At 42.9% G+C, this 12,493-nt stretch overlaps 1 protein-coding gene across 2 annotated transcripts in view; it reads left to right on the forward strand.

Annotated features, from left to right (window-relative positions):
- The first annotated feature begins 4,087 nt into the window (after positions 1-4,087).
- LOC113107794 (E3 ubiquitin-protein ligase MIB2-like) overlaps positions 4,088-12,493 on the forward strand; it is a 32,476-nt gene continuing 24,070 nt past the window's right edge. For both annotated transcript variants that reach the window (XM_026270513.1, XM_026270514.1), the window contains exons 1-3: positions 4,088-4,373; positions 10,553-10,852; positions 11,238-11,409. In XM_026270513.1, coding sequence (XP_026126298.1) covers positions 4,361-4,373; positions 10,553-10,852; positions 11,238-11,409 — 485 coding nt within the window. In that variant the 5' untranslated portion in view covers positions 4,088-4,360. The remainder of the gene's footprint in view (positions 4,374-10,552; positions 10,853-11,237; positions 11,410-12,493) is intronic.

The raw sequence follows: 12,493 nt of genomic DNA on the forward strand, positions 1-12,493 counted from the left end.
ATACTAATGATGGTCTACAAACTCATGTAAAACATCACATACGGCTCACAGTCGCCTCCCACTGTAGGCTAAAGTTCAGGCTGATAACTTTAACACTTCTGCTTTGAGCAAATACTGTTTGTGTCACAAATGAACAGCTGAAATTGTTTCTTTTTCTCTTTGGGTTCTGGCTTGCATTTCTTCTGACTTACTCAGGGTCAGTGTTCGAGAAATTTACTTTTGCATTACACTGTGTTACTCCGTAAAAAAAGTAACTAATTGTTTTACTAATTAATGCGTTATATCACTTATGTGTTACGTTTTGTAATCTGGATGGGCTTGCTTGTTAGTTTTTAATATTAAAAAAATTATATTTTTGGCAAATGTGTCATTTTTGCTTACTTATTTTTAAGTAACTCAGATATATTCTTGTAAATTAAAAAAAAAATAATGTATTACTTTACTAGTTACTAATTTACATAACTCACTTTTAATGCATTACTCCCAGCACTGCTCAGTGTCCACATTTCCATTGTGGAAATTCCATTGTGGGGAAGTTGTGGCCTAATGGTTAGAGGGTTGGACTCCCAATCGAAGGGTTGTGGGTTCTAGTCTCGGGCCGGCAGGAATTGTGGGTGGGGGGAGTGCATGAACAGTTCTCTCTCCACCTTCAATACCACGACTTAGGTGCCCTTGAGCAAGGCATCGAACCCCCAACTCCTCCCCGGGCGCCGCAGCATAAATGATGAACACTGCTCCGGGTGTGTGTTCACAGTGTGTGTGTGTGTGTTCACTGCTCCTGGTGTGTGCTCACAGTGTGTGTGTGTTCACTGCTCTGTGTGTGTGCATTTCGGATGGGTTAAATGCAGAGCACGAGTATGGGTCACCATACTTGGCTGAATGTTACGTCACTTTCACTTTCATTTCATCAGCAGCAAAACAATGTCAAATCAACAAACAGACTTTTTTTATGAATGTTTCTGAGGATTAACTCCATTTGGGAGCAGCACTAAACTGACTTCCTGTTTGGTGCTGTATGTGCCAGCATGAACACCAATATAAGACTGTTTTGTGGTTGCAGTGATTTTGAAACTGGACTACATTCAATTACTATGTTCAACTCAGAGGACTGTAAGAGACTGTTGTGTTTTTGTGTTCACGGAAACATGGCTCAGCAACAGCATTCCAGACGGCGCTATTCAGCTTGACCAGCTGACGTGCTTTAGAGTGGACAGGAGGAAAAACCCGCGGCGGCGGGCTTTAGGGCTGTCAACTAATATTCTAAATTAGAATATATATTCGAATAGTTTTTAAAAACAAATTTCAAAGGTGAAAATTTATATTTGAATAAAAATAAAAACAATTTGAAAAAAAAACGCCTGCGGCAGTAGAGGCATGGCTGTCTGCTTTGCGAGTGGGCACACTAGCGCACCTGAGGGTTCAGGGACAGGTCACAAGAGTCGCACTGTCTGGCACAGCATCACTGCTGAAAGTTGATGCGTCCTCATGGAAGATAGCAGCAAGTGCAGAGCCCAACTCGACCGCAGCAGAGAAAGCGAGGTAAAATTGTTGACCCGCGAGATAAAGTTGTATGCAAGCTATTCAAGATACAGTTAGCATACCATTCAACCATGAGGTCACATCTCAAAAATGTGCACCCAAATGAGCATGGCATAATGTGTGGAACTCCAGCTAAACAGTTACGTCTTGACACTTAACGTTACTTTGCATCGCCCGCCACAAGCTCTTTGTCTGCAACATGACAAGAGGCCATAACGGATAAAATAATTTCGTTCAGTAAGGACATAAGACCGATCAGTATCGCGGGTGGGGCACGCTTCAGGGAGTTCTGTCAAGCAATGGAAGTGAGGGTTGATTATTTATCGTTTCATGTCAAGGAAAAGTTCCATGTTTACCACAGCACAGCACGGCTTGCTCGGAGCATTCAGTGCCAGTTCTATATGCTGTAAAACTTCAATTAGTATTAATAATATTTGTTTCAATCACTGAATGAAGCCTGCTATATTTGGGACAGAATTCGCGACCTTAAATTGCTTGCACAAAACTCTTGATCAGCACCGAAATTTTTTTTTCTTCATTTAAACCGTTATGCGCAGAGACGGTGATAGAGAACGTGAGGTCTGCAGTCTTGGCCAATAGTTGATTTCCTTGTTTTCGTGTAGGTAATACTTTGTCAAATATGTTTAAACTTAAATAGACTACCTATACAAGTAGTTGTCTCTTTGTATTATTTTGTCCTGTTATAGACGTAATGCGTGTCATTGACAACATGCGCCTCAAGATGTTCGAATAGTTCGAATATTCGTGTTTTTTTTAGAAGGAATATTGAACGTCATTTTCGAGCAATTTTGACAGGCCTAGCGGGCTTTGTGTTTACATCAATGACGCGTGGTGCCACGATACTGTTGTGTTCTGCAAACACCGCTCACCCCTGGTGGAGTTTATGATTATTAAGTGCCGACCATTCTATCTGCCAAGGGAATATACTGCTATACTGCTCATTTCGGTTTACATTCCCCCGATCAACATCACCAGCAACAGGAACGACGCACTTAATGAACTGTACCAGCACATCAGTGAGCAGCAGACAGCACACCCCAATGCTTTTCTCATCATAGCTGGGGATTTCAACCATGCTGACATAAAGAGTGTGTTTCCAAAAATACACCAACACATTAACTTTCCAACATGAGGTAATAACATTTTGGACTTTGTTTACACCACATAGAGAGGAGCATACAAAGCCCTCCCCTACCTCGGAGCCTCAGACATCACTGTCATGCTAATGCCTGCATACAGACCACTCATTAAAGTCGCCAAACCAGTTCACAAACAGATTAAAGTGTGGCCAGAAGGATCATCAGGGGTTCTTCAAGAATGCTTCAACACAACTGACTGGGACATGTTTAAGCAGGCTGCCACATGCAATAACACCACTGACCTCCAGGAGTACTCAGAGACTGTCACTGCCTACATCAACAAGTGTATTGATGATGTAACAGCCACAAAAACCATCACTGTCTGGGCCAATCAGAAGCCGTGGATGACAGGGGATGTCTACAGACTCCTGAAGACGCTGAACGCTGCCTTCAGAGCTGGAGATGAGGTGGGCCTGAGAACAGCCAGGGCCAACCTGTCCCGCGGCATCAGAGAGGCTAAGAGACAGCACTCCAGGAGGATAGCCCATCAATTCAGCGACAGCAGAGACACTAGGAGCCTGTGGCAGGGGATACAGACCATTACGGACTACAAGCCCCCACCACGGACCTGTGACAACAACATCTCTCTGCTGAACGAGCTGAACATCTTCTTCACTCACTTTGAGAACCACAACAGCACCACTGCACAGAAGACTCCACCTCCTCCCGGCGACCAGGTGATGACGCTGACCCCAGACAGTGTGAGGAGATCCTTCAGCAGGATCAATGCCCGCAAAGCTCCGGGTCCTAACAACATCCCTGGGCGTGTACTGAGAGACTGTGCAGCAGAACTCACTGATGTCATTTTCAACATCTCACTGAGTCAGGCTGTTGTTCGAACAGTAGCTTCTTTATCAATGAATGTTTGTGTCTTACCCTCCTTGTGAAGGGTGTCAATAACTGTCAGATCAGTCTTCCCTATGATCGTGTAGCCCAGTGGACCAAATTGAGAGACTGTTTTGAAGGCTCAGGAAACCTTTGTGGGGGTTTTGAGTTGATTAGCTGACTGGCATGTCACCATATTCTAATTTAATAGATGCACCTGTATCTAGAGATCAGAGCGACAGCAAGATGGATCACGAGGACCAGTTTCCGCCGCTCGCGCATGCGCACTGTGTTATTCCAACTCGAGAAACCTCTTATTAAGTATTTTTATGGTGCCCCACAAGTTCTTCGTAACTCGCATCTTAAAGACAGTGATTTAACACGAGAACATTAGTTTAATGAGTAACCCTAGCTGTACGCCGCGAGCCATAACGAGTCCCACTACGGCGAAGGACGACCTCGTGAATATTAATGAGCGTTGCTAGGTAACCTTTCTGGAACGTCACCTTATTAGTATTCAAGAGCCAGTCCTTCGCCGTAGTGCGGTTGGTGAAGGGCAGCGGTGACGCGGCGGCGCGTGGGCGTGTCCAGCCGAGCCCACTGCTGCTAGCTCCACTAACGTTAGCGCGCTTCTGTTCAGATTTCCGCCCGAACCGAACTGTGTCGATGCTTTCCTCCCCGTGTTTCCGTCTGGACTGATTCGCGGAAGGTTCGTAAAGCTCTGGTCCGATGGATGTCCGGTGACGCGCCCGTCGCAGCGCAGCGCTGTATTAACCGCCCGTGAGCCCGTGAAGCACGTTCATCGGTGGTCCGGCGAAGCTCTCGCGGAAGCATTGATGTTGTCGACAGGTAAGCGCGCACGGGATGACACGAGCTGGTCGCGCGCGTCACATAACGGGGTCTTGGCCGTGGACGCGCAGAACAAGGCTGGCTCTTTCGTTAAAATCCTCACAGTAATTGGCAAGGTTTACTTCTAAAGGGATTTATTAAACCCATATCTATTGATTATGTGTCACATAGTCAACGATCAGTACAGTCAGTACATGAGGGAGCAGCGCCTCTGATAATAAACACATCATCACAAGATCATATTTACACATCTGTCGTCATCCCTGTAGCTCTCTGATATACACTCTCTGTGTTGTTGTGATTTGTTTGTGTGTGCAGTGCGTGTTTACACTGGTATAGTGACGGTATTACTAGGGTACTACTGAGTGATCACTACATCTATCTATCTATCTATCTATCTATCTATCTATCTATCTGTCTGTCTGTCTGTCTGTCTGTCATTGCATTCTCGTGTGACTCAAATAATAACATGGTGTGTGTGTGTGTGTGTGTGTGTGTGTAAAAGATGTGGTGTTTGTGTTTGTGTGCTTGTGATGTGATTTGTGTGTGAATCTCTCAGATAAAGTACACCCTCAGATGTAGATCAGTGCTGTTACAGTGATGATTTCAGGGTGTTTCGTCTGGATCTGATTCCTCACAAACACACAGTGAAAGGGCAGGAGGTCGGTGAAGCTATATGTTTTTATGAAGTTGACGAATCAGAAACACTTAAAGGGTTAGTTCACCCAAATAGCAAAATTATGTAATTAATACCTCACCCTCATATTGTTCCAAACCCGTGAGACCAAAATGATTCTGGTGCACAGAATCAGTTCAGAATCAATCACCAAAAGAATCAGTTCAGTTCAGACGCTCCGTGTGTCGTTCTGCTTCTCGCTGAATCACACATGCGCAGTATCATCAGCTCCTCGGTTCACGACTCGGACGCGTCTGACAGATACGGTTCTTCACTCGTGAACGAGTCAATGTTTTGTTCGTTATCTGGCTCGGCTCGGTGTTCATCTTCAGTTCTCTCTTCACAGCAGTTCAGTCAGTGTACTGTTTGAGTAAATGAATTACTCCGGGATATTGGTTTGTTTGAACTCAGAGGGAGTGTCAGACACATTAAACAAGTTAACAGCTTAAGTCATTTGTGGATTAATGCGTATTAGAGATGCGAACCATTTAAAACGATTCAGTTCAATTTGGTGAACTGAATGATTCGTTCATGAACCGGATATCCAGACTGCTTTGATTTGATCTCTCTCACAACAGACACGGAAGAGAAGACAATGCTGAATAAAGTCGTCGTTTTTGCTATTTTTGGACCAAAATGTATTTTCGATGCTTCAAAATATTCTAACTGATCCTCTGATGTCACATGGACTACTTTGATGATGTTTTTCTTACCTTTCTGGACATGGACAGTAGACCGTACACACAGCTTCAATGGAGGGACTGAGAGCTCTCGGACCAAATCTAAAATATCTTAAACTGTGTTCAGAAGATGAACTGAGGTCTCATGGGTTTGGAACAATATGAGGGTGAGTTATTAATGACATAATTTAGCTATCTGGGTGAACTAAGCCTTTAATATGTGCCAGTGGAACAGCAGATTAAGGTCAGTGACCCCGTGGTGTGCAGCAGCAGTGTGTCTCCAGACACGTCATCATCTGACACCCTCAGAAGAAAGAGCGGGTCACGCCTCACACCCTGTTAAAACTACTTCACCCAGACATGAGGCTTGTCCTGATTTACCCGTGGCCCTGCTCACTCCTGTATGAACATGTGTCTTCAGTAGGGCTGCACCCTTCATAGTGCACTAAACGGACATGAGCACTTCTAGATCCTTCCCTCTTCTGTCATCAGACTCTAGATCACCTTCAGGAGAAAGATGGATGAGTACGAGTGAATGGATGAATACCTCCACACTGTCTGCTGTATTCATGTAATTTAGTCATGTCTCGTGTGCTGTGTTTCCAGCTGATCCAACTAGGCCTGTCACCATAACAGCTTTAGTTGTGTGATATACTGCCCTGGAAATAACTGCCATAAACACATTATTGTCATCTTAAGACCATTTTATAACAGCATCATAATGCAGGAAGGCCTACACTTTCAAATAACAACAAACCTTTCATTCTTAACAATATTTAGATCATGCAAATTGAGTATCAAAATATTAGACGCATTAAAAAGCCTGAATGAATTGTAAATAAATATTTAAAAAAAAAAAGTGCAAAGTAACACAAATGCACAAATAATTTGATTTTCCATCTACCACCAAACAGTTTTGAGCTCATGTACATATATTGATAATTATATTTTCAAGAGCACCCCATCCTAAAGTCAACAAGAGTTGTCACTCTTTTAGGAAATGCAGCCCTGTTTTAAAGCTGTGCAGATGCGTTCAGTAATATCTCTGTATCTAAACATGTTTCCAGCAGCATCGTGTTTGCTCTCGAATCAGAGCGCTGTGATTCGGAGGATGATTCGAGCGCTGTGAAACACACGGCCTGTGAGGGGTTCACGATGGAGAGAACACTGTACATGTTGATGAGGTTTACTGGGTGTCCTCTGCTCATGGTGGCTCTCTTGTAGGGCTGGGATAAACGATTATTTTTTAAACGATTATTTTTTCGATGCATCGATTAATCTAACGATTGTTTTTTCCCCAGTCCGATTCGATTATCGATTATCTCCCCATTAATTGACTAATAGCAATTTATACATGTGGATTTACATATCTGAATGAAAAAAACATGAATTCCTTAACATTGCAATATATGTTTATTGCTCTTAAAATTCCAAAATAAAACATTATACAAGTGCAAAGTAATGCTTTTCTTAGTCAGAGGTATCATTCAATAAAACCTTGAAGCCTTTAAAACACAAAGGCCTAGGTTACTGAAAAAGCGCCTCTCTTTCTTTCTCTCTCTCTCACAAACACACACATACAGTTAATTAGTAATTAATTACACAGAAAACATACACTGTAGCCTAAAACCTTTTCTAGTCAACGTATCATAGCCTTCATTGTCATCGATTACGTCGACACGTTGTCCCAGCCCAACTCTCTTGGCATCTGATGCACAATGCATATATCCACAGCAGTCAGTGTGAATGGCTGAATGTATGAGGTGAGTGTTTCATCAGAGCGGGAGCATCGGTGAAGTGTGACTCCGAGTGGTGGAGGGTTGATGTAATCCTCCTTCAGTGTGTGGATTGATTTCTCTCTCCTCTCTTCTGTAGACTGTGCCGGGTCAGCATGTGCCTGATGAACTCCAGCTCCAGCTCGCTCTGTCAGAGGTGCACTGGGCAGCACTTTTTGTTGATCGAAGTGCGACACAGATACATGTCATCATGCCATTTATATTTCTTTGATCTGCATGGAGCATGCTGGGTTTTTACCTTCTTATGTTATTGCACGAGTTAAATGTGCACAGTGTATTTGGTATGAATGTGGTGTGACTTCAAATCATCCGGTCCAGTCACTGTGAGTCTGTCCTAACTGAGGAAGTGTTGATGATGTCCTGACCTTTGTTCCACTACTGGCTCTGGTGCATGTACACTTGGGAATAGAGGAAGTTGTCTTATGGGAAGGGAGCACTTCCTGTTTTAGTTTGGTCAGACTGCTGACATGACATGTTGACCTTGCAATCCACATCCAGCTTTAGCAAAGCAGGATTATCAATATGATATTTATGGTGTAAAATACATTGATGCATTGATTTTGTTGTAATAATTCATTGAAATGATTATAGAATTCTGTATTCTAGTATTGTCTATTTGTCAGGGGTTTGCACTATGACTTTGTTTTATGTTTGTTTCTTGTGTCTAGTGTCAGCACATGGCCTTGATAGTTTTCTCGGCCATGTGCTCCTTTAACCCCTCCTCCTTGTTTCCTCTTTACCACACCCTCTTGTTACCCTAGTTGTTCTAATTGTGCTCACCTGTCCCTCATGTATTTTCCTCCCTATTTATAGTGCACCTTACCCTTTTGTGTTTGCTGGTCTGTGGTCATTCTCACCCCTCTGTCTCTGTCTGAATATGTGTCCGTGTCTCCCTGTCTGTCTTGTTGGTCTTGTGGCCTTGTTTTGTCTAGTCCTTGTGACTCTATGTTTTTGTCTTGCTCCTTGTTTAGTAATTTGTTTGTTTTTGCCCTTTGCTTTCATTTGTAATATTTATTTAGTTTTCTAGGTTTGATTCTTGGTTTTGTTAGCTCATTCTCTTAAATTGGTTTAATTGGTAATTTCTTATTTTGTTACTTTACTTTTATTAGTTCATTGGTTTATATTCTTTTGTCTTGGATTAAACTTGTGTTTTTGTGGAGCTTTGTCCTGTCTAGTCTTGTGTTGGAGTTCCTGACCTGTCCCCGTGTGTCGTGTCCTGGTTCTTCCTGCCTGACATTTGCTCCTTCCCAGATCCCTGACATTACGGACCAGCCAAAGTCAGGACCCAGTCTCTTGATGTGGCTGAATATGTGTCTGTGTCTCCCTGTCTGGTTGGTCTTGTGTCCTTGTCTAGTCCTTGTAGTTCTATATTTTTTTTTTTGTCTTGCTCCTTGTTTTAGTAATGTGTTTATTCTTGCTTTTGAGTTTATTTGTAATATTAAGTTAGTTTTTCTAGTCTTGATTCTTGGTTTTGTTTGATTTATTCTTTTAAGTTGGTTAAATTTGTAATTTTTCTTATTTTTTTTACTCAACCTTATATTGGTTTATGTTTTCCTTGTCTTGAGTATATTTTGTGTTTTTGTGGAGCCATGTCCTGTCCTGGTTCTTCCTGCCTGGCATTTGGTCCGTCTCAGAGTCTGTGGTCCCTAGCTGTTCCTGTTTGTTCCTGTTGTGGTGTCTGTTGTGCACTTCACTACCTCTTGTATCAGTCTGTCTTGTCAATAAAACCTTGTTATCTCACTGCAATTGGGTCCTCCTTCCCAGATCCCTGACACTATTTTAGTGGTTGACTGATATATAGCCAAGGCTGATATACGAGCCGATATTTGTCGATTGATTTTATATAACTAGGTATAGAAAGGTGAATATTATAATACTTTCTCGTTTGCCATCAGCATTCAGTAAATGGGCATTTATATAATTAAAGCAAATCTTTGAGTGACTAATGAACATTTAATGCTGTGCTTTATGTATTTGCCCACTGTCATATTCATGTCACTTTCTCTGTGTGTTAAATGAGTGTTATCCTGGCTTTATCTGGGAAATATGATTCCCAGCGCACACAAACTTCCCAGAATACTGAGAGCTCTGGTCACTTATGAAAAATACTTCACCTGTCATAAGTGTTTATTTTACACTTTTATTTTTTAATCCTTTTTCAAATGATTTCAAATTTCTTAAATATTAATAAAAAAAATAAAAATAATATTGGCTTTATATGGGCTTTCCAAGACATGGGCGTCAGCTGTCAGAGAACACCCATTGACTCTAGTGTGATTACACAGCTGAGCGGAGCACAGGAAGTACATGTGTCCTATAAATGAATACAGTTCGGATTTCTTTCTTTTTTTTCTGTTTAGTGAAAGGTGAACAGCTTGCACGTGGTCTGCTCTGACTGTGTGTCATACACCGCTGACTGTGTTCAGTCTGATTCAGATTCTCAAGGCTTCGTTTGAACATTTATGAATAGCATGCATTTATGGATCAGAGCATTTAAAGCAGGATTTATTGGTGAATCAGTCTTCTGCTTCTGCCAGATCATGCTTCGTTTAAGTTTTAGACCAATGAGCAGTGCGTCAAACATAGACACTAAGCCACTGATAAAATGTGAGAAGGATATTACAGTAGATGACAAATCCCATAAAAACACTGGAGTCATGAGAATATGAGGCAGGAGAGAGCACACAGACGGCTTGAATGATCAAATACAGGCTTGAGAAACCAATCACTAATGCATTTATTGATGTTATACCAGCAGAATAAACTTCACAGCACAAACAGTCTCTTTTTAAAGCAGTACAACACATTCCCAAACCTTCTTACTTCTCCTGTGTGAGTGGAGCAAGACATGTAGTGAGAGAAATGTAGTCTCTTTAAAGCAATCTCTGACATGTATAAAGCTGAATCTGGAGGATCACTGTTAAACATCATGATATCACACAGCCTTTAACTCTCTCTCATCATTGACCTGACAGAGATGTTTCTGTAGAGCTGCTCTGAGAGTGTGTGTGTGTGTGTGTGTTTCAGTGAGCCCTGACCCGAGTGCCGAGAGCGCGGGCCGAGCGCACCGTAAGCCCAGCGAGGGTCAGCCGGAGCGCAGCAGCATGGAGGTGGGCATGAGGGTGGTGCGCGGTCTGGACTGGAAGTGGGGGAACCAGGATGAAGGAGAGGGGCACGTGGGCACGGTGGTGGAGATCGGCCGGCAGGGCAGCACAACTACACCCGACAGGACTGTGGTGGTGCAGTGGGACAGCGGCACTCGCACTAACTACCGCACGGGATACCAGAGCGCCTACGACCTGCTGCTGTACGACAACGCTCAGATCGGTGAGAGCCCTGCCCCTCATCATCACAGAGCTGTGTGTGGTCACCTCTACACTGGCACCGAGAGGACAACATACACCATGAATAATACATCACACGTCCAACAGTCACCAAGAACTACTCACAGTCTATAAATATACAACATTCTCCACAGAACAGCGTCGTAATGCAGCATGGAGAGCAAGGGTCAAATAAATCAGGCACATACGAGATGAGATGAACGAGAGCAATGTCTGTCTGTCTGTATTACCTTTGTCTTTCCTTCCTTCCTTCCTCTCTATCTTCAGCTCTTGTGTTTGTGATGATGGAGTGAAGTCTCCTGATTCAGATGACTTCATTCTGTTCATCTTCAGTTTAATACTTTGGTGTGTACCTTTCTTCCTGGTAGGTGTCCGACACTCAAACATCATCTGTGACAGCTGTAAGAAGCACGGCATCATGGGAATGCGCTGGAAGTGTAAGGTGTGTTTCGACTATGACCTGTGCACTCAGTGCTACATGAACAACAAGCACGAGCTGACGCACGCCTTCGAGCGCTACGAGACGGCACATTCACACCCGTGAGTGACCCGCTCATGCCCTTACACACCAGAATTACCCATGAGCCTCGAGGCTCAGCTCACAGAGTCTCTCTGACATCAGCAGTGAGACTTGACACACACGAGGAGGCCTAATATGGGATTAGAATCCCGCCAAATGTATTGCAGTCACAGATCGAAAAATAATAAGCATAAATAAAATATTTAAAAACACGTGTAAAATAATGATGAACAAAACCGAAAAAACAAATGCATTTTTTAAAATAACAAACAGCGCAGTCATGGATTACACAAAACTGAAACATGAGTTCTGAATTTTCCAAATCGCAAACAAAATCAGGTTTCCTGCTCATATGTTATTTTTTTGTGTGCTTGTGTTTTTTTTCCCCTTTGCTCTTGTTTCCACGTTCTGCGCTTGCGTTTCTAAAAGTTGCAGTTTGAGTTTCATGTAAATCAGGGCAGGCTTCAGCGTCACCATTGGCCACAAGTTCTAGATTGACAGCTGCTCCTCTAGCCAATCAGTTCAAGGGGGCGTTGACGTCACTCCAATGCGACTCGTGGCTGCTGTGGCAGGTGTGTGAAGATGATAACCAGCGTCAGCAGACAAATCCCGGATGATCTCAGGTGATTAGCCATAAATATGTTGTTAGTGGGTGACAGAAACATTCCCTTTGTGTATTATGATATATTCTGCAAGCACTATGTAGTCCGAGTTGGCCAATATCCTGTTAACACGTGTCTTGTTAGTTTTTACCAATACTTTATATTTGAGGCAGTTGGGCTGCATGATAAATCACACGCAATATTTAATTTATCTTGTCAGTAAAGCCGGTTGTGTAATCAGCGGTAAATCTCCATCACCTGCACGCTTTCACAAGGAGCAGCATTGTCACCCACTAACAAAATATTTAAGACCAATTACCTGAGATCGTCCGGGATTTGCCTGCTGACGCTGGTTATCCATCTTCACACTAGAGACTCACATTGATTGTAAACAAAATCACTATCACGGGATTGGGACAGGACGGGGAAAAATGTTGGTGGGACCTGGAATCGTAATAACACTTTGATCCCCAACTTTCTACACAAATATAGCCTACCTTTT

The sequence above is a fragment of the Carassius auratus genome, chromosome 8 (assembly GCF_003368295.1).
Source record: "Carassius auratus strain Wakin chromosome 8, ASM336829v1, whole genome shotgun sequence".
Classification (NCBI taxonomy): Eukaryota; Metazoa; Chordata; class Actinopteri; order Cypriniformes; family Cyprinidae; genus Carassius; species Carassius auratus.